The 20,630-nt window shown below is 44.3% G+C and overlaps 1 protein-coding gene across 1 annotated transcript in view; it reads right to left on the minus strand.

The window, feature by feature from the left end:
• FAIM2 (Fas apoptotic inhibitory molecule 2) overlaps positions 1-20,630 on the minus strand; it is a 49,688-nt gene that overhangs the window by 18,092 nt on the left and 10,966 nt on the right. Inside the window, exons 3-4 of the mRNA XM_075337249.1 lie at positions 4,605-4,708; positions 4,343-4,407 (exon numbers count right to left, since the gene is read on the minus strand). Coding sequence (XP_075193364.1) covers positions 4,343-4,407; positions 4,605-4,708 — 169 coding nt within the window. The remainder of the gene's footprint in view (positions 1-4,342; positions 4,408-4,604; positions 4,709-20,630) is intronic.

The raw sequence follows: 20,630 nt of genomic DNA on the forward strand, positions 1-20,630 counted from the left end.
ATCGGGGGGGACCGCATGCCGTTTGTTTTAATTATTTAATTATTTATTTCACTGCACAGTATAGACACGCCCACCGGCTGCTGTGATTGGGTGCAGTGTGACACCTGTCACTCAGCGTGGGGGCGTGTCTCACTGTAACCAATCATAGGCGCCGGTGGGCGAGGAAAGCAGGGAATACGAGATTGTTTAATGGGCGGCCGGCTTTTTCAAAACAGTAAAAGCCGCCGGAGCAGTGTGAATGCCGTGCAGAGCCGGGCCGGGGATCGGAGATCGGTGAGTATGAGAGAGGGGGTAAGAGGGATAGACTGACATGGACAGAGAGAGAGGGACAGAGATAGTGACCGACTGACAGAGATTAGTGAATGACAGACATTGTGAGGCGCTTCAGAACGCAGCTTTTCAGCTGCGCTCTGAAGCAGACCTTTTTTAAGCTGCGGTGCAGAGCGCACACCTGCGCACATAGCATCAGACATCACAATCGTATGAGGGATGTCACACGTTACAATTGACTAGGTTCATACAACAAAACGTCCAATGTATGAGGAATAAACGACGTGTATACGATCACCGTATTTTCGTTCAATCTTGATCGCACGTAGGTGTCACACGCAAATACGTCACGAACGATGCAGGATGTGCGTCACTTACAACTTGACCCCGACGACGGATTGAAAGATTTATTGAAGCGTGTAAAGCAGGCATTAGGGATCATGCATACTGTAACATTATTGCTCTATACAACCTTAAGGCCTTATTCACATGGATAATTTTTACACTAAAAACCGATGTATTTGGACATTTGTATAGAAAAGCATTTTTCACCCATTTGCTTGTCCAATTTACGTTTGTTATATGGCCACATTCCATCCTTTTTACATGTGTATCTGATCCATTTTATCGCCTGTTTTCAATAACAAAATGCTTTTCTCCATAGTCTCAAATCAATGATTTCCCAATTGTATCAGTTAAATGCATCAAAAACAGATGCTTCCGGGTGACATTTAATGGATCCTTTTATCGTCTCCATTGACTTAATTTGGCAATTGTTATACAGAAATCGAAGCCTTAGGGCGGCTTTGCACGTTGCAACATCGCACGTGCGATGTCGGTGGGGTCAAAACGAAAGTGACGCACATCCGGTGTCACTTTCAACATCGTAGTGTGTAAATCCTAGATGATACGATTAACGAGCGCAAAAGCGTCGTTATCGTATCATCGGTGTAGGCTCCGACTTTTTCAAAATTACGCTGCCGCGACAGGTACGATGTTGGTCCTCGTTCCTGCGGCAGCACACATCGCTGTGTGTGAAGCGAGGAACATCACCTTACCTGCCGCCGGCGGCTATACAGAAGGAAGAAGGTGGGCGGGATGTTTACGTCCCACTCATCTCCGCCCCTCCGCTTTGATTGGCCGCCTGCCGTGTGACGTCGCTCTGACGTTGTACGACCCCCCCCCTTAGGAAGGAGGCGGGATGCCGGCCAGAGTGACGTCGCAGGACAGGTGAGTGCATGTGAAGCTGGCGTAGCGATAAAGTTCGCTACGCCAGGAATCACAAGATATCGCTGCTGCGACAGGGGCGGGGACTATCGCGTGCGACATCGCAGCATCGGCTTGCGATGTCGCAACGTGCAAAGCCCGCCTTATTGTGGATGCTGCTTATACAGACTGAATATGGATGGGAAAATGGACAGTGTGAATAAGACCGTAGTAGAACAACCGTCCTCTGTTGGTTGCTGTATAGTGTCTCTCATTAAAAGCTGATCACGTGGAGCATGTTACTACCATATGTTTTCATGTATAAATGGTCCATGTGAACCCCGAGGCACAGAGAGGAAGAGTATGATTCGGAAGACTGCTGTGAGGCCGGTATAGATCGGTGCAACTCAGAGGTTACATACAGGCACAAAAAATGCCGTTTTTGTGTTCAAGTAAAATTCAGGAACGGGTTTCAGTGCTACTTTGGGCACTAGACATATAGTTAAGCAGTGCAGTATTGAGATACTACATTTCAATCTAATGAAAGTGAAGCAGGTCAGATTGAGACTCTTAAGGGTTTACACCACCGTATTTTCGGTCCGAGTGTGATCCCACAATACATTGGACCCAGGGGTGCCAACTTGGCTTTTTTTTTTGCTGGACAGCTTATCAAGAAATTATGTACAGACAATATTTTTTAAAGACACAATGTAAAACCATAATAAACCATTATGATTAAGTGATACATGTCTTCAGCCCATAATTCTGATATGACGACATCAGCTGCATTCACTGTAAACTATAAAATATTGATAATAAAAATAATCTGTACAAGTTTCTACAGCTTAAAAAAAAATCACTGACACCTTAAATTTTATTTATTTATTTTTTTTACAGAGAAGGCAAAAACATGACCACTTTTTACAGACTGTCCTGGAATTTCTGGATGGTTGGTAATCCAGATCAGACTGACCACTGTAAAGGCCGCAATGTCGCTAGTGAAAGCACCCGCCCCCGTCGTTTGTGCGTCACAGGCAAAGCGCAGCCCGTGGCGCACAATATCGCTGGTACGCGTCACACTAACTTACCTTACAAACGACGTATCTGTGGCCACCGAACAACCTCTTCTTTAATAGGGCGGTTCGTTTGGAGTCACAGCGACATCACCCAGTAAAAGTCCAATTGAAACGGAGGGGCGGAGAGGAGCAGCAGGATCGTTACTCCCACCTCCTTGCCGGACGACGCAGGTATGCTGTTGTTCGTCGTTCCTGGGGTGTCACATGTAGCGATGTGTGATGCCTCAGGAACGACGAACAACCTGCGTCCAGAATGAGCAACGATATTTGGGAAATGAACGACGTGGCAACAATCAACAATGTGGTGAGTATTTTTCATCGTTAGCGGTCACTCGTACGTGTTACACGCAACGACGTCGCTAACAAGTCCAGATGTGCGTCACAAATTCCGTGACCCCAACGATATTTCGTTAGCGATGTCGCTGCATGTAAAGCAGCCTTTAGTCTATGTGCACAAGTCCAGCAGAGGAAGAACAAAATTGCTGTATGCTTGAGTTGCCACCGAAAATTGGATCGCACATGGCTTTGTAAGTCAATGGGTCTGTGGATTTTCAAAGACTGAATGAATGGAGAAGATAGAAAATTGTTTAAAAGAACTGAGAGTCCTCAGTGGTTGATACCTTTTAATGGCTAACTGAAAAGATGGTACTAATTGCAAGCTTTCGAGACTATTCAGGTCTCTTCATCAGGCATGGTATGGAGAAGATAGAGAATTTTTTTCTATCTTTCCCACTGAGCAGATTGTAATTAGCATAACTCATCTGATTTTCTCTGATGAGAAAAAACTGTCATCTGCATCGAGCCTAAAGTTAAGTTATCATCAGAAAATGACATTGTTTAAATCAGATTTTTATGTTACAGGCATTTATTTTAGAGATTCTAGAAAAATACTTCAGTTCCCCATTGACTTCCATTATACTCGGTACTCAAGTTGAGCCCGTCGGAGTGTCCAACTGCTTGTTGAGCCCGTCCAAGTGTCCGACTACTTGTTGAGCCCGTCTGAGTATCTGACTTCTTGTTGAACCCGTTCGAGTGTCCGACAACTTGTTGAGCCTGACTGCTCGTTGAGTGCGTCCGAGATTCCTACGGCTCGTTGAAACCGCCTGAATGTCTGACTGCTCATTGAGCCCGTCCGAGTGTCTGACTGCTCATTGAGTACGTCCGAGTGTCTGTCTGCTTGTTGAGCCCGTTCGAGTGACTGACTACTTGTTGAGTCCGTCCGAGTGTCTGACTGCTTGTTGAGCCCACCCAAGTGTCCAACTGCTTGTTGAGCCCGTCGGAGTGTCTGGCTGCTTGTTGAGTATGTTCGAGTGTACAACTGCTCGTTTTAAATACCATGTACCCCTAACATGCTAGTGCTCACTCATTACTACTAATTAGGTCATTGTCAATTTTTTATAGCAGATATATCCTGATATTCTAAAGCCACCAAATGCGCAACATCCAAATGAAATGATCTTACTTTGGATATTGTACACCTCTATAATTCAACGACGTCCGTCAGTAGCCATTTACGGCTATTGTGGGCTGATCTGTCACAGCCACATGGCTTCTGTTTTAAAGAAACCAACAAAGCTTTTCCCTTGTTATATTACTAATTTCTAATGGTATTACCAGGAGCCTTTTTGTTAATAGTTCTTTATCGAGCAGAAAGGGTCGTCTCCACAGTAATGTTATCTTGCTGTCAAAAGTTAAAAAGTGTGAAGTCACGTGAAAATAGTGCCTAAAGTAATAACCTATGTATTTCATCTCATTAACATTAAAAGTCCAGTGATCTTAAACTATCTCACCAGAAGGTAAAAAGAGCCACAATTGCCACAGTCACCAACAGCTGTAAGGATAGGATTGAATACACCTGAAAGATAAGAAGAAAACAATAGTTTATTTGACAGAGCGGATACAAGCCCATGATATCACCACTGTCACGTTCTCCCCACAAGAACAATGGCTCCTGTGTTCAGGCCGCATACTGCTTTGTCCTCCTCCCCCCTCCTAGATTTATTTTCATCTCAAAATCACTTTACAGTATAAGATCTGTGACCCCACACTTACCTTCCTAACAAACGACCGCCTCACTCTGTCATCCTCCCAGCTCATCGCGGTTAACATCTCGGTGTCTCCAGGATAGGCTCCACTGCCGTAGCCGGGGCTGCCGCCTGTATGAGAAGTGCCAGTTTACTGCCCAGAGTAGCACTGACCAAGCATCTAAGTGCCTACGTATGCCCGGCCACAATGCTACAGAAATAAATTCCCTCATCTATTGTCCATGTAACAAATCCTACCGTAGACATTACAAGCAAAATATAGACACAACAATGTCATCATTTTATTCATTTGCTGCAATACACTAGACCTAAAATCACATAAAAATAGAAGTATGAGGCCTGGTGCACACATTCAGTATTTAGTGAGATTTTTACCTCAGTATTTGTAAGCCAGAATCAGGAGTGGGTAAAAAATCCAGAAGTGATGCCCGTTAGTGATGAGCAAGTACTACCATGCTTAGGTGCTCGGTACTCGTAACAGGCAGTCAGATGCTCAGATGGGCGCGACTCGAGTATTCACATATAATGGAAGTCAATGGGGAACTCGAGCACTTTTCCGGGAAATTCCCCATTTGACTTCCATTATACTCGGGTTCTCGAGTTGCGCCCAACCAAACATCTGACTGCCCGTTACGAGTACTGTGGACTCAAGCATGGTAACGCTCCCTCATCACTAGTGCACATGTTCCCATTATACTTTTCCTCTGATTGTTCCACTCCTGGTTTTGGCTACAAATACTAAGGTAAAAAAACTCACCAATACTCAATGTGTGCATGTAGCCTTACAAATCATGAGGTAAAAACTTACCAAATACTCAATGTGTGCACATGGCCGTACAAATACGGAGGTTAAACCTCACCAAATACTCAATATGTGCACGTGGCCTTGGTCAGATACACTAGCAAAGTAATAAAACAAAATCACAAAATGTCAAGATGAATATACATCAAAGTATAGTTGAATAATTAGATTTAAAGAACCCACAACACATCTAGGCAACGCTTCATTAAGTCCTGTGTTATAAACTGCAGATCCGGGCCGGCGTCAGCACCCGGTAAACCCGGTCAAATGCTGGGGCCCTGGGTTGCCAGGGGGCCCACTCGCGCTGTCACCGGCCTCCCCACGCCGAGGATCGCACTTTTAATTGTATCGGCATCGCAGTTGCGAATACTATTGAAAGCAATGATGAGAGAGGGAGCGGCGCTTCCTCTCTCATCATGCTCCCCGCTGTGACTGTCGGCGCTCTGAGCCTCTGACAGCTCAGCAGCGGAGCGCAGTGAAATCATCACTGCGTGCCTGCAGTGAGGTCAGAGCAACAGCAGTGGATGCGCCGAGGAGACCGGAGCAGCAGGGGAACGAGGAAAAGTGAGTATGTATTAATCACTGGGGCAAGATGACCATGGGGGCTGTATAGAACATGAAGGTGCCTAATGCTATCTGGGTCTACATTGTGCTATATGGCACTGTATACTACATGAGGATGCCTAATACTATTTGGGTCTGTACTGTGCTATATGGAGCTGTATACTACATGAAGGTGCCTAATGCTAATTGGGTCTGTACTGTGCTATATGGGGCTGTATACTACATGAGAGTGCCTAATGCTATCTGGGTCTGCACTGTGCTATATGCGGGCTGTATACTACATGAGGGTGCCTAATGCTATCTGGGTCTGCACTGTGCTATATGTGGGATGTATTCTACATGAGGGTGCCTAATACTATATGGGTCTTCATTGTGCTATATGGGGACTGCTTAATGTTATATGGGGGTTGCATAGTGCCATATCGGGGCTGCATAGTGCCATATGGAGGCTGCATACTGACATATGGGGGCTGAATAATGCTATATGGGGACTGCCTAATGTAATATGGGGGTTGCATAGTGCCATATCGGGGCTGCATAGTGCCATATGGAGGCTGCATACTGACATATGGGGGCTGCATAATGCTATATGGGGGCTGCATAGTGCAATATGGGGGCTGCATAATGCTACATGGGGGCTACATAATACTATATGGAGGACTATGGGGGCTTCATAACACTATATAAAAGAATATGGGGGCTGCATACTACTATACCCCCAGAGTTGCATGTCCCCTCCACCCCGGTGCTGTATACCCCAGAGCTGTATGTCCCACCCTACCTCAGAGCTGTTTGTCCCCCCACTCCAGAGCCACTGCCCCCCGCTAGAGCTGTATGCCCCCCATTGCTGTATACCCCTTTCCTTAGTAATATGTGTGCCCCCCAGTAATGTGTATGTCCCCAGCCTCTCTTGTGATGTATATACAGCAGTGTTAGTGTTCTCTATGTGCAGCCACGTCTGTTAGTGACGACCACCAATCAACGTGGCACAGACACATGCCCAGGAGGAGCTGGATGGAGACAAGCGGGGAGGTGAATGAGGCTGTTGCTGGCTTCCCAATATTAGAAATATCTCTAATGTGTGTGTGTGTGTGTGCAAGTATGATCTGTATCTATGTATGTCAGTGTATATGACTGTGTCTAGATTTATGTCGGTTTATATGTGTTTTTGTGAATTTCCCTTTAAATATGTATGTGTACGTATGCCTGTATGTGTATGTATCTGTGCATGTCTATGTGTGGATGGGGCCCACTGAGACTCTTTCGCCCAGGGTCCACAAAAACCTGGACCGGGCCCTGCTGCACATCAGCCTCGATGAAGACTGCAGTAGAATAAGATGTGGAGTAAGGTTTGCGCCTCTTAATGTTTTTGGCACATCTTTCAAGCCTTAGCCATAAATATTACTCCAGCAAGGGGCTGCCATACATTTCTGGCTTAATTTACATTCCACTCTTGTGGTGTTGATTTTGATAAATTTGCCGGGTCTGCCTTGCCATGCCCCATCACACCTTAGTGGTGTCCACTTTGGTAAAACTAACAGGGACAAATGTCAAAAGTTAACAATTTATGAGCAACCTCAATAATTCTAGAGAAATCTTCTTAATGAATTGGGACCATGGTACCAACCAGACTGAGTCATTATGATCTAAACCCAAAAGGAAAATAACTACCCCCTCAGACCCAGACGTGTTTCGCCATCAGCTTTCTCAAGCGATATTATCTGTATGTATTCTGTACAATCTTTTAAGGCTACTTTACACACTGCGATATCGGTCCCGATATCGCTAGTGTGGGTACCCGCTCCCATCTGTTGCGCGACACGGGCAAATCGCTGCCCGTGCCGCACAACATCGCCCAGACCCGTCACACATACTTACCTGCCCGGCGACGTCGCTGTGACCGGCCAACCGCCTCCTTTCTAAGGGGGCGGTCCGTGCGGCGTCACAGCGACGTCACTGAGCGGCCGCCCAATAGCAGCGGAGGGGCGGAGCTGAGCGGGACATAACATCCCGCCCACCTCCTTCCTTCCGCATAGAGGCCGGGAGGCAGGTAAGGAGAGCTTCCTCGTTCCTGCGGCGTCGCACATAGCGATGTGTGCTGCCGCAGGAGCGACGAACTACATAGTTACTGCTGCAGTAACAATAATCGAGAATGGACCCCCATGTCACCGATGAGCGATATTGCACGTTTTTGCAACGATGCAAAATCGCTCATCGGTGTCACACGCAACGGCATCGCTAATGCGGCCGGATGTGCGTCACCAATTCCGTGACCCCAACGAGTTTGCAGCGTGTAAAGCCCCCTTTAGCCTCTTTCCAACATGTGATTTACATGTAGATCACAAATTAGGTGCAAAAGTATGCGGTGGGCTCAGATGCAGATATATTACAGAAGGATTGAAGTATATAAAACTAATGATCGAAAGATCACAGGTCCAAATCATCTGTCACCACACTGACCTTTTTAAACTGTTAATATGGGCATACAGGTTATAGAATGCTGACAATAGTCCTACCTGTCTGCCTCATATCAGATGCCTTGTGGAAAAATCATCTTTTATCACTTTATATAAATAAGCTCTTCCAGGCTATGGGGCGGATCCTGCCTGGAAGATAACTCCGCCTCCAGAGATTATTTTAAACAAAAGGGGAGTTACCAGTGTAAGACAAGTAACTGACACAGAACAGGAGAAATTAAATTTGACTTCTTACAAGCACATTTTGTGCAGCTCCCTGAGCTCTGCTTCATTCCAACACTATCTGCCTGTGAGATAGAGGCTGAAGCTGATAGGAACCTGCAAACGTGTCAGTTATAATCACACACAGCTCTGCAGTGAGAGCAGAGAGCAGCCATCACACTGGTAACTCCCCATTTATTTAAAATAATCTCTGGGGGCGCAGTTATCTTCCAGGCAGCGTCCACCCCATAGCCTGGAAGAGCTCATTTACATATAGTGATAAAAGATCAACAACAAGGCATCTGATATGAGACATACAGGTAGGACTTTTTCAGGATTCTATAAACTGTATGCCCAAATTAATAAGTTAGATAGTTAAAATGTGGTGACAGATTTACTTTAAAGTAATACTGCAACATTATTTTTATTTCACTGGGTAAGTGATAGTCCTGGCCTTTGCCAGGAAGCCATTGCCTTCTGCTCTTCCTTCCGCCACCCAGGTCCTTCTCCGCAGCTTTAGTGACCCCAGCTCCTGACTGGCCAGATGTCAGACTAACAGTCACAAGCTCTGAGTGCACTCACTGGAGCGATCTGACAGGTTACAACAAGCAGAAGAGGACCGGAGCGGCACCGAGAACAGCAGAAGACGGCAGCTAGGAAGTATTCTACTAGGAGCATGGAACAAGCATTAGTGATGCCAGGCTGGTAGTGAAAAAAAAAATTAAGTGATGCTTTAAGGGTACAGAAAAATAAAGTAAAAAAATGTTTTAACCCCTTCACAATGTAGCAAATTTGCATATTTTTGTTTTCGTTTTTTCTTCCCAGAGCAATAACCTTTTTATTTTTTTGTCCACATAGACATATGAGGGCTTGTTTTTTTGCAGGATGAGTTGTACTTTTGAATGACACCATTCATTTTATCACATAGCATACCGGAAAATGGGTAAAAAAATTCCAAATGCGGGTAAATTCTAAAAAAAAAAACAGAATTCTGACATGGAATTTTTGGAAATTATTTCTACCATGTATATTTTGTAGCAAAAATGTGGGACTGTGTCTCTATTTTCCAAGACCCATAACATTTTCCTTTTTCGGTTCATGGACCCGTGTGATGTCTTTTTTGCAAGATGAGATGATGTTTTTATTGATACCATTTTGGGATAGGTATGTCATTTTGATCGCTTGTTACAACATTTTTTGTGGTATTGCGGCAACAAAAAAAACCTTAACTTTGGCGCCCTAAAATTTTTTTGCTTAAAGTGTTTACAAATTGTGTTCTTTATTTTTATATTTTGATAGATTGGACTTTTCTGAACTTGGCGATACCACATGTGTATTTTTTTTTTTTTAATCTTTATTTTCAATGTTGCAAAAGGGAGGTTATTTGAACTTTTATATATTTATAACTTTTTTCAGATTTTTTAATACATTTTTTTTAAATTTTAACTCTTTTTAATAGTAGCGTTAGGGGACAATGACGTGCGATCATCCGATCACTCGTGCTATATACAGCAATGCCATGGCATTGCTGAATATAGTAAAACTCATTCTCTCCTTTGAAGCCTAGCCAAAGTCAGCTGCTATGACAAGCACAGAGGTCTTCAGCAGACCCCCTGCTATCATGGCAACCCATCGGCGACCTGCCATCACATGACTGGTGCACCAATGGACGCTTAAAATGGAGTGCCGCCATACCAGCAAGTGTCCCGCTGCCAAGAGTAGAGATGAGCGGTTCCGTGGAGGTTCGGTTCGCTGGCCACCAAGGGGCTGAGCCTCTACTGACTCGAGCTTAACCCGAACCCCGGAACATGTAACGTATTGGCAGTTTGAGTCTTCGCACACAGTCAGCCATAAGCCGATCACTTCTTGGGGAGGGTAGGCAGGCTTTTTCAAACAATTTTTTCTTTTTCACACTACATGTAATCGTGCTGATATTACCCCCAGTGAGAGCCATTCAAACACTGCAAGCGGCTCGCACAGGGCTGAGCACTGAGTGTACCCGAGCACAGCACGTAAAGCATCCGAACCCTGAACCCGAACCTTGATTTTTTAAGTTTGTATTGGATTTGAAAATTGAACCTCAGGTTCGCTCATTTCCAGTCAAGACTTTAACAAGGGATTTAACAGCTTAACAATTGTAGGCGGAGCTCCGTTCCACCCATGATTGTTTGTGGCATACCTGCCGAGTATGTCGTAAGTCCGCCCCATACACTGCTTCCGACTTGCGCAGTACATGTACGGTGGAGGTCGTGAGGGGGTTAAAAATATTAATAAAATGAAACCCTCTTTTCCCAATTTAAAATCTAAAAAAATAAAGTCAATGAATAAGCATATTTGATATTGCTGCTTCTATAAAAGTCTGAAAATGTTAAATGAATTAACCCATAGAGTAAGAACCATAAAATCAAAAAGCAATCAGAAACTTAAGATTTATCCCAAAAAGGTATCAATAAAACAGCAGCTTGGCACTTGTAAAGCAAGCCCTCACACAGGTGCATCAACAGAAAAATCAAAAAGTTATAGATCTTCGAGAATGGCAACATAATTTTTTCTTTTAAAGTTTTTTGTTTTAGTCGCTAATAGGGATGAGCGAACTCAAACAGTAAAATTTGAGGTTCTTACCGGAGTTTGGGTATTGTTGATGTTAATAGTTTGTTGAGGGGCTGCAACTCTCACCTGTCAATTTTACGTTAGTTAGTTATCATAAAAAGAGGAGATCCTAGACCATTTTTTTTTAAATTATTGACAGGCGCCGGGTAGTGACGACAACTCTTATCAGAGCCGCCAGGCCAATGCTGCGCTAAGTTGAACCAGCGACGTTGATGAGAGTTGTAGTTGTTGTTGCACCTGTGAATAGCTGTACTTTACTGCTATTCACAGTGCCTTGCAGCTGCATTCGTGGATGGTGGACTACAACAAAACTTTCTGGGAACATTTTTGATAATAAATTGGTGACCAGGGGATAGTGTGGGGGAGTCTTTATTCAGAAAAACAATTTTTTCCTGCATGTGTGTTCTTTTAATTACTGGATTAGTAATGGGAGTGTCTTGTAGACACCTCTCCATTACTAACCAGAAATGGGGCATCTAATGTGATGCCAATTCTGGGGCTGATAATTCTATGCTGGGATGGGCCCAATAACCATGGACCTTCACAGTCTGATAATATCAGACCCAGCTGTCTGTGTTACCTTGGTTGGGTATCAAAAATAGGGGGTTCCTCATGCCGTTATTTTAAAATTATTTATTAGGTTAAAAAAACTCTAAAAACACCCTTTAGTGCCACATGAAAGACACTAAAGCGCTCAAATGTAAAATATATAATGTACTGCAATAGCAATTAAAAACTGCCTATATGTCTGCTCTAATCTAACCTCTCCCTCTTAGATCATCTATCCCTGAACTGCTTTCAGAGGACAGTGGGCCAAGCATTGCACCCCCGGGTCTCATATAAGACCAAGTGACGCAGTTCTTATTGCTGCTTTTGACTCAGTTTCTGTCCTCCTGTAGTCTCCAGTGTACCAAGTTCTCACTCTTCATGTGTTCCAGGCCTGCTGCACCAATGCCCGAGACTTGTTTGCTCACCTGGACCTTAGGCTTCGTGAATCCAACTGTCACGAGGGTACCACAACGGAGAGTGGTCTCTCCTATTTCTGGTTCAGAAAATCACACAGCGCACGGCTACGCACACACTTGCACAGGTTAATACTGCTGGCTATGCAGATTCTCCTTGATCTGGTGGTGCTAGTGTTAAGTACTTTGTCTGGTCTCTTAAACTCTGGATGAAAGCTGGTGTGACGCCCTGGGCAATCCAGGGGTCACAGGTCACAACACAACACGTACCCCACATTCCCTACAGGTACACCGAAGTCAAAACAAAAATCCTTGTTGCCTTCCTCCAGGGGCTGGTGTCCACACCAGGGGGTGGGCCAGGCGGTTGGCTCCGCCCACCGAGGAGTTCACAGCCTTGGAGGCGGGAAAACCAGGCAGATTAGCTTGAGAGTTGAAAGTGTGAGGAGTAAACAGTGAAGGAGAAGAAGGAAAGTGAGAGTAGTGATAGAGAAAGTGACAGCAAGAAGCCTGAAGTTAGTCCGGGTGTGTGCCCCGGACTGAGACAGCAAGGTTGGCAGACGGCGGTGACCGTCTGCAGGAGAGGCTGCTCGGAGGTTGCCGAAAGGACCGTGGACGGGTGGTGACCCGGCGGTACCGGAGCGGTATACAAAGAACAGTCAGCACCAGGGCAGGGGCCTTTCGGATCCCGGCAAGGCTAGGAGTCGCCATAATTTGCCAAATCCGTCAGTGAAGGGGACGACTGTCTCCCAACAACCAAGTCCCGATTGAAGGCAACAGTCCGACCGTTAAGGGGAGACACCGCCACCGCCAAGGCACCAGTTTCCCAGGGCCAGCGCCTGCGGGCAAGAGTGGGGCTCCTCCGGCCCATATCCAGGCTGGGGAGCGGGTTACCGGTGGGAATCCATCGCTACCAACAGACTACACATAGGTGCAGGGAAGAGACCGTCACCGTCAACTGCAGGGAACATCAGCACCGCAACCGTCCGAGGGACCCGTCCAACCAGCCGTTTGTTTACCGAGAACTGTGTCGTGTTTACTGGCTGAGTGAGTACCTCCGTGCCGTGCGGCACCGCGCTGCCCCTGCGCCCCTGCACCTCCACAGGCCCCATAACCCGCCTGTCCACCATCTCAACCCCATCACTGGGCCCCGGGACCACCAACCCCTACCCACGGAGGGGCAAATCAACAACTGGCTGCTCCATACCACCACTCCCGGGATCCCCAGCCAGAGCAGCGGTGGTGTCCACCTAATCACCACAACCGTGGGTGGCGTCACGGACAATAAACAATCCCCACAACCAAACCCCTTTCACTCACGGGCGAGGAGCGCCGCTAGAGTCCCCGGGATCCGGCCCATCGCTCGAGCCACCGAGCAGCAGCAGGCCGCGGCAGCAGCGGCAGCCGGACCCGAGCAGTGGGAGAGCGCGGCGTCCCCTCCTCCGCCCGCGACACTGGCATCAGCTGTTCTGAGTTTATTAATTACCACTGCTATAAAGACTCCTCTTTCAGTTCAGGGAGTTGCTAGTTATAGCTTTTCTTAGCTATCCTCTAGAGCAGACCTGGGCAAGGGGCGGCCCGCGGGCCACATCCGGCCCGCCTGCTCTCTGTGACCGGCCCGCCCGTCTTCAGCCGGTGCAGTGGAGCCGGGCTGCAGCGTGCCGAGCAGGGAGAGATCCTGTGCAGGTCCGCACAGTAAGTGCAGGCAGCGGAACGCAGGAGTCTTTCCTCTGTTCACTGCCGGCACTAATTGTCAGTGACACACGCGCGCGCTCTGACGTTGTCAGTATTGCGCTGCGTGTGTCATTTCAAAAGTTCCCGCCCGCCCTGCAGTAGAAGGAGCAGCACAGCAGACGGAATAATTCATCTTGCAGGACCTGCGATGATGTCACGCCCATGTGACTGTGTGGGAGGAGACACAGGATGCCGGGCAGAAAGCAAAGATACTGAATCCTGAAGGAGATGTGGACACATGATGACTGGTAATGAGAAAAGAGGGGACATGAGGGGGAGGGGGGCTGCAGGGTGAGTGCATATGAGGGAAGATGGAGCTGCAGGGTGAGTGGCATATGTGGGAAGATGGAGTTGCAGGGTGAGTGGCATATGAGGGCTGCAGACTGACAGAAGGATGTGAAGGGGTGCAGAGTGTTTGAGAGGGGTAAGTTGGGGTACAGGCAGGGTGAGATATGTGGGCATGGTGTGTGACATATGGGGGTGTAGTGCGTGTGATATGGGGGTGCAGGCTGTATGGGGAGCAGGGTGTGTGACATATGGGGGTGTAGTATATTACAGGTGTGCTATATGGAGGTGTAGTATATTACAGGTGTACTATATGGAGTTGTAGTATATTACAGGTGTGCTATATGGGGGTGTACTATATTACAGGTGTAGTATATGGGATGTAGTGATGTAGTATATTACAGGTGTACTATATGGAGTTGTAGTATATTACAGGTGTGCTATATGGGGGTGTACTATATTACAGGTGTAGTATATGGGGTGTAGTGATGTAGTATATTACAGGTGTACTATATGGAGGTGTAGTATATTACAGGTGTGCTATATGGAGGTGTATATTACAGGTGTGCTCTATGGAGGTGTAGTATATTACAGGTGTGCTATATGGGGGTGTAGTATATTACAGGTGTGCTATATAGGGGTGTAGTGATGTAGTATATTACAGGTGTGCTATATGGAGGTGTAGTATATTACAGGTGTGCTATATGGAGGTGTAGTATATTACAGGTGTGCTATATGGAGGTGTAGTATATTACAGGTGTACTATATGGAGTTGTAGTATATTACAGGTGTGCTATATGGGGGTGTACTATATTACAGGTGTAGTATATGGGGTGTAGTGATGTAGTATATTACAGGTGTACTATATGGAGGTGTAGTATATTACAGGTGTACTATATGGAGGTGTAGTATATTACAGGTGTACTATATGGAGGTGTAGTATATTACAGGTGTGCTATATGGAGGTGTAGTATATTACAGGTGTACTATATGGAGGTGTAGTATATTACAGGTGTGCTATATGGAGGTGTATATTACAGGTGTGCTCTATGGAGGTGTAGTATATTACAGGTGTTCTCTATGGAGGTGTATATTACAGGTGTGCTATATGGAGGTGTAGTATATTACAGGTGTGCTATATGGAGGTGTAGTATATTACAGGTGTGCTATATAGGGGTGTAGTGATGTAGTATATTACAGGTGTGCTATATGGAGGTGTAGTATATTACAGGTGTGCTATATAGGGGTGTAGTGATGTAGTATATTACAGGTGTAGTATATGGGGTGTAGTGATGTAGTATATTACAGGTGTACTATATGGAGGTGTAGTATATTACAGGTGTGCTATATGGAGGTGTATATTACAGGTGTGCTCTATGGAGGTGTAGTATATTACAGGTGTGCTATATAGGGGTGTAGTGATGTAGTATATTACAGGTGTAGTATATGGGGTGTAGTGATGTAGTATATTACAGGTGTACTATATGGAGGTGTAGTATATTACAGGTGTGCTATATGGAGGTGTATATTACAGGTGTGCTATATGGAGGTGTAGTATATTACAGGTGTGCTATATAGGGGTGTAGTGATGTAGTATATTACAGGTGTGCTATATGGAGGTGTAGTATATTACAGGTGTGCTATATAGGGGTGTAGTGATGTAGTATATTACAGGTGTAGTATATGGGGTGTAGTGATGTAGTATATTACAGGTGTACTATATGGAGGTGTAGTATATTACAGGTGTGCTATATGGAGGTGTATATTACAGGTGTGCTCTATGGAGGTGTAGTATATTACAGGTGTGCTCTATGGAGGTGTAGTATATTACAGGTGTGCTATATGGAGGTGTAGTATATTACAGGTGTGCTATATAGGGGTGTAGTGATGTAGTATATTACAGGTGTGCTATTTGGAGGTGTAGTATATTACAGGTGTGCTATATAGGGGTGTAGTGATGTAGTATATTACAGGTGTAGTATATGGGGTGTAGTGATGTTGTATATTACAGGTGTATATAGGGGTGTAGTGATGTAGTATATTACAGGTGTAGTATATGGGGTGTAGTGATGTAGTATATTACAGGTGTAGTATATAGGGGTGTAATGATGTAGTATATCGGAGGTGTATTATATAGTGGTGTAGTATAATACAGGTGTATATGGGGGTGTAGTATATTACAGGTATATGGAGGGAGTGTAGTATAATACAGGTGTAGTATATAGGGGTGTAGTGGTGTAGTTTATTACAGGTGTAGTATATGGAGGGGGTGTAGTAATGTAGTATATTGGGTAGAACTGAGGTAATTATATTAGTCCGGCCCTCTAAACCAATCCCAATTTCTCATGCGGCCCCATGGGAAAATTAATTGCCCACCCCTGCTCTAGAGGGAACCTGTGAGCTGTGAACCAAGAAGTCATTTTTGGAACCGTGTCTGGAGTTTGCTGTTTGGAAACTGTATTTTGTTTTTCCTTCCTTTATCCCTTTTCAGTTTACTTCACTGGTCTATTCCCCTTTACTCCTTCCTGTAGTTTGGAGTGTCTTGTATGATTGCTGTTTACTTTACCCCTGTCTGTCTTTTTCTGTGTTTTTAACCTAGAGCGGGACAGGGATAGGAAAGTGATCATCGCATAAGTTGAAAGAACCCGCCTAGGGACGTCAGGGAGCTCATAGCTGCTTCGGGTAAGTGTCAAGGATTGTGTTCCCCTATCCTTCCCTAGTGGCAGTGTATCCCACCTCCTGTCTCGCTTTGCTCCAACCTTGGTGGAGCAGGACAGCCAGGAGCTGCCCTAGAGTGGTACCTGATGTCTATCACCAGACAAGTCCAACCTCACCATCAGAGGCTCTGATGAAGGCTGGGTAGGCACTTAGTCATGCCCCTTTTAGGCTAAACCTGGTTCTGACAATAGTGGATCTACTTCCCCCTCTCCTTTCCATCACTGTACTGTGACACTACTTCATCAAGTGAGCCTAAAAATGCAAAACCTAGTAGCTGGGATTTTTTAGGCTGAGGTACTGATACTTGAAATGTTGTTATTGTGTTGGCCATCAGATGAGCTGAGGTTTACTGAACCATCAATGACCATTTAATGGGCATTAGGTCTGATGTTCATGGAACAGAATATGCTGTGGTATGATGCCTCTGTATGTAACTGTACTATTCAGATATTTTATCCCAAAATGAATGCTTCTATGGGAAAATATCCTCATAATGAACATACAAGTGTTTCTGTATTTACTTAGCATTTATGCACATCAGTCTCATATTCACATGTACAGTGTTGCACCTTTTAGGTCTACAAGTACCAGATTCGGTCTTAAAATCCCAGTAAAACCAAAGGATTAAATGATTAAAATACAAGCTATTCTGAACCTTTTTGAACAAAACTATTTATCAATCTGCTCCATTTCATGTGATCTCTTACATGATGTCTGCATTTTCATGGTGACAGGATCTCTTTAAATTTGTGAATATCATGATCCAAATAATTTCTGGTTCAACATCCATTAACGTTGCATTTATTGTTAAATATACGTAAAACCAATGCGACAAAAAACATTAAGGCCCCATAGTGAAAACTAAAACGTCCTTATCTGCTGGTGCACTCCTGAATTAATTGGGCCAATATATAAATTGTTTTAGTAGGGTCCTTTACTGACTAAATATATAATTCATACCCAATTTTTTAAAAAAATTATAAACGTTATTCTAATACATTTAAAATCATTACACCCAAAAAGACAATACCATATTTTCCCTTATTTGTTTGCTGTTACTGTGGGAAGCTATTTGCATAGTCATATGTATACAGTCCCATAGCAAAGGAGGATGGGGCCAGAGGAGTAACAGAGAGGTTTGATAACAAGGCTTGTGTAATGGTAGGAGCACAGAGCACACTGATAACCGGCTGTACGGTAATGTTAACAGAGCAGATATTTGGTCCAGATCAGCTGTCTCTCCCAAAAAATAATGTCCTAGACCAACGTATTCCCTCCTCCTCTTTGAAAACACATGAATGCTCTACTAAACTGTGCATGTATGTGTATTATTATCTATTGTAAAGCATCATTAATTAAAGGATGCTGTACATGGTAAGAGGGCTTGCATATATATATATATATATATATATATATATATATATATATATATATATATATATATATATATATATATATATTATATATACTATATATATATATATATATATATATATATATATATATATATATATATATATATATACACACAGTGGGTATGGAATGTATACAGACCCCTTTAAATTTTTCACTCTTTGTTCATTGCAGCCATTTGGTAAATTCAAAAAAGTTCATTTTATTTCTCATTAATGTACACTCTGCACCATTTCTTGACAGAAAAAACCAGAAATGTTTGCAAATGAATTAAACAAGAAAGAACGAAATATCATATGGTCATAAGTATTCAGACCCTTGCTCACTATTTAGTGGAAGCACCCTTTTGAGCTAGTACGTCCATGAGTCTTCTTGGGATTGATGCAACAAGTTTTTCTAACCTGGATTTGGGGATCCTCTGCCATTCTTCCTTGCAGATCCTCTCTAGTTCCGTCAGGTTGGATGGTGAATGTTGGTGGACAGCCATTTTCAGGTCTCTCCAGAGATGCTAAATTGGGTTTAGGTCAGGGCTCTGGCTGGGCCAGTCAAGAATGGTCACAGAGTTGTTCTGAAGCCACTCCTTTGTTATTTTAGCTGTGTGCTTAGGGTCATTGTCTTGTTGGAAAGTGAACCTTCGGCCAAGTCTGGAGTCCAGAGGACTCTGGAAGAGGTTTTCTTCCAGGATCTCTCTGTACTTGGCCGCATTCATTTTCCCTTCAATTGCAACCGGTCAGCCTGTCCCTGCAGCTGAAAAACACCCCCATAGCATGATGCTGCCACCACCATGATTCACTGTTGGGATTGTATTGGGCAGGTGATGAGCAGTGCTTTGTTTTCTCCACACATACCGCTTAGAATTATCACCAAAAAGTCCTATCTTTGTCTCAGCAGACCAGAAAATCTTATTTCTCATAGTCTGAGAGTTCTTCGTGTTTTTTTTGCAAACTCTATGCGAGCTTTCATATGTCTTGCATTGAGGAGAGGCGTCTATAGGGCCACTCTGCCATAAAGGTCTGACTGGTGGAGGGCTGCAGTGATAGTTGACTTTGTGGAACTTTCTCCCATCTCCTTACTGCATCTCTGGAGCTCAGCCACAGTGATCTTGGGGTTCTTCTTTACCTCTATCCCCAAGGCTCTTTTCCCACAATTGCTCAGTTTGTCTGGACGGCCAGGTCTAGGAAGAGTTCTGGTGGTCCCAAACTTCTTCCATTTAAGGATTATGGAGGCCACTGTGCTCTTAGGAGCCTTGAGTACTGCAGAAATTCTTTTGTAACCTTGGCCAGATCTGTGCCTTGCCACAATTCTGTCTCTGAGCTCCTTGGGCAGTTCCTTTGACCTCATGATTCTCATATGGTCTGACATGCACTGTGAGCTTATAAATCTGAAAATAAGGAGTGCTGATAGTGTAATACCAAACAGATCGGTGAGGTTTAATTTTAAGTGTACACTCACCTGAAAGGGTTGTGACAGTCACAACCACTAGTGCGCATAAGATAATGGCGTCTGCTGCAGCCCCACGTGGATGAGCATACAAAATGGAGTAGAGAAGGGGTTAAAGCCGCGCATCAGCCAAAATGAAGATGTAGAATGTTGATGAAGATAAACTTTCTTTTATTCCATAGGTTTACGCGTTTCAAGGTAAAAACCTCTTCCTCAGGACCAGTACATCAACAAAAAGCCTTTTGTTGATGTACTGGTCCTGAGGAAGATGTTTTTACCTCGAAACGCGTAGACCTATGGAATAAAAGAAAGTTTATCTTCATCAACATTCTACATCTTCATTTTGGCTGATGCGCGGCTTTAACCCCTTCTCTACTCCATTTTGTATGCACTGTGAGCTGTGAGGTCTTATATGGACAGGTGTGTGTCTTTCCAAATCAAGTCCTATCAGTTTAATTAAACACATCTGACTCCAATGAAGGATGAGAACTATCTCAAGGAGGATCACAAAAAAATGGACAGCATGTGTCTTTAATATGCGTGTCTGAGGAAAGGTTCTGAATACTTATTACCATGTGCTATTTCAGTTTTTCTTGTTTAATAAATTTGCAAACATTTCTACATTTTTGTTTTTTTTTCTGACAAGACGGGGTGCAGAGTGTACATTAATGTGAAAAAAAATGATCTTTTTTGAATTTACCAAATTGCTGCAATGAAACCAAGAGTGAAAAATGGGTCTGAATACTTTCCGTACTCACTGTATATAATACATATAGAAAATTTCAATAAACAAACTAACAGTGACAGACTGGGGAGAGAACACAGCCCCA

This window comes from Anomaloglossus baeobatrachus, chromosome 2, assembly GCF_048569485.1.
Source record: "Anomaloglossus baeobatrachus isolate aAnoBae1 chromosome 2, aAnoBae1.hap1, whole genome shotgun sequence".
NCBI lineage: Eukaryota > Metazoa > Chordata > Amphibia > Anura > Aromobatidae > Anomaloglossus > Anomaloglossus baeobatrachus.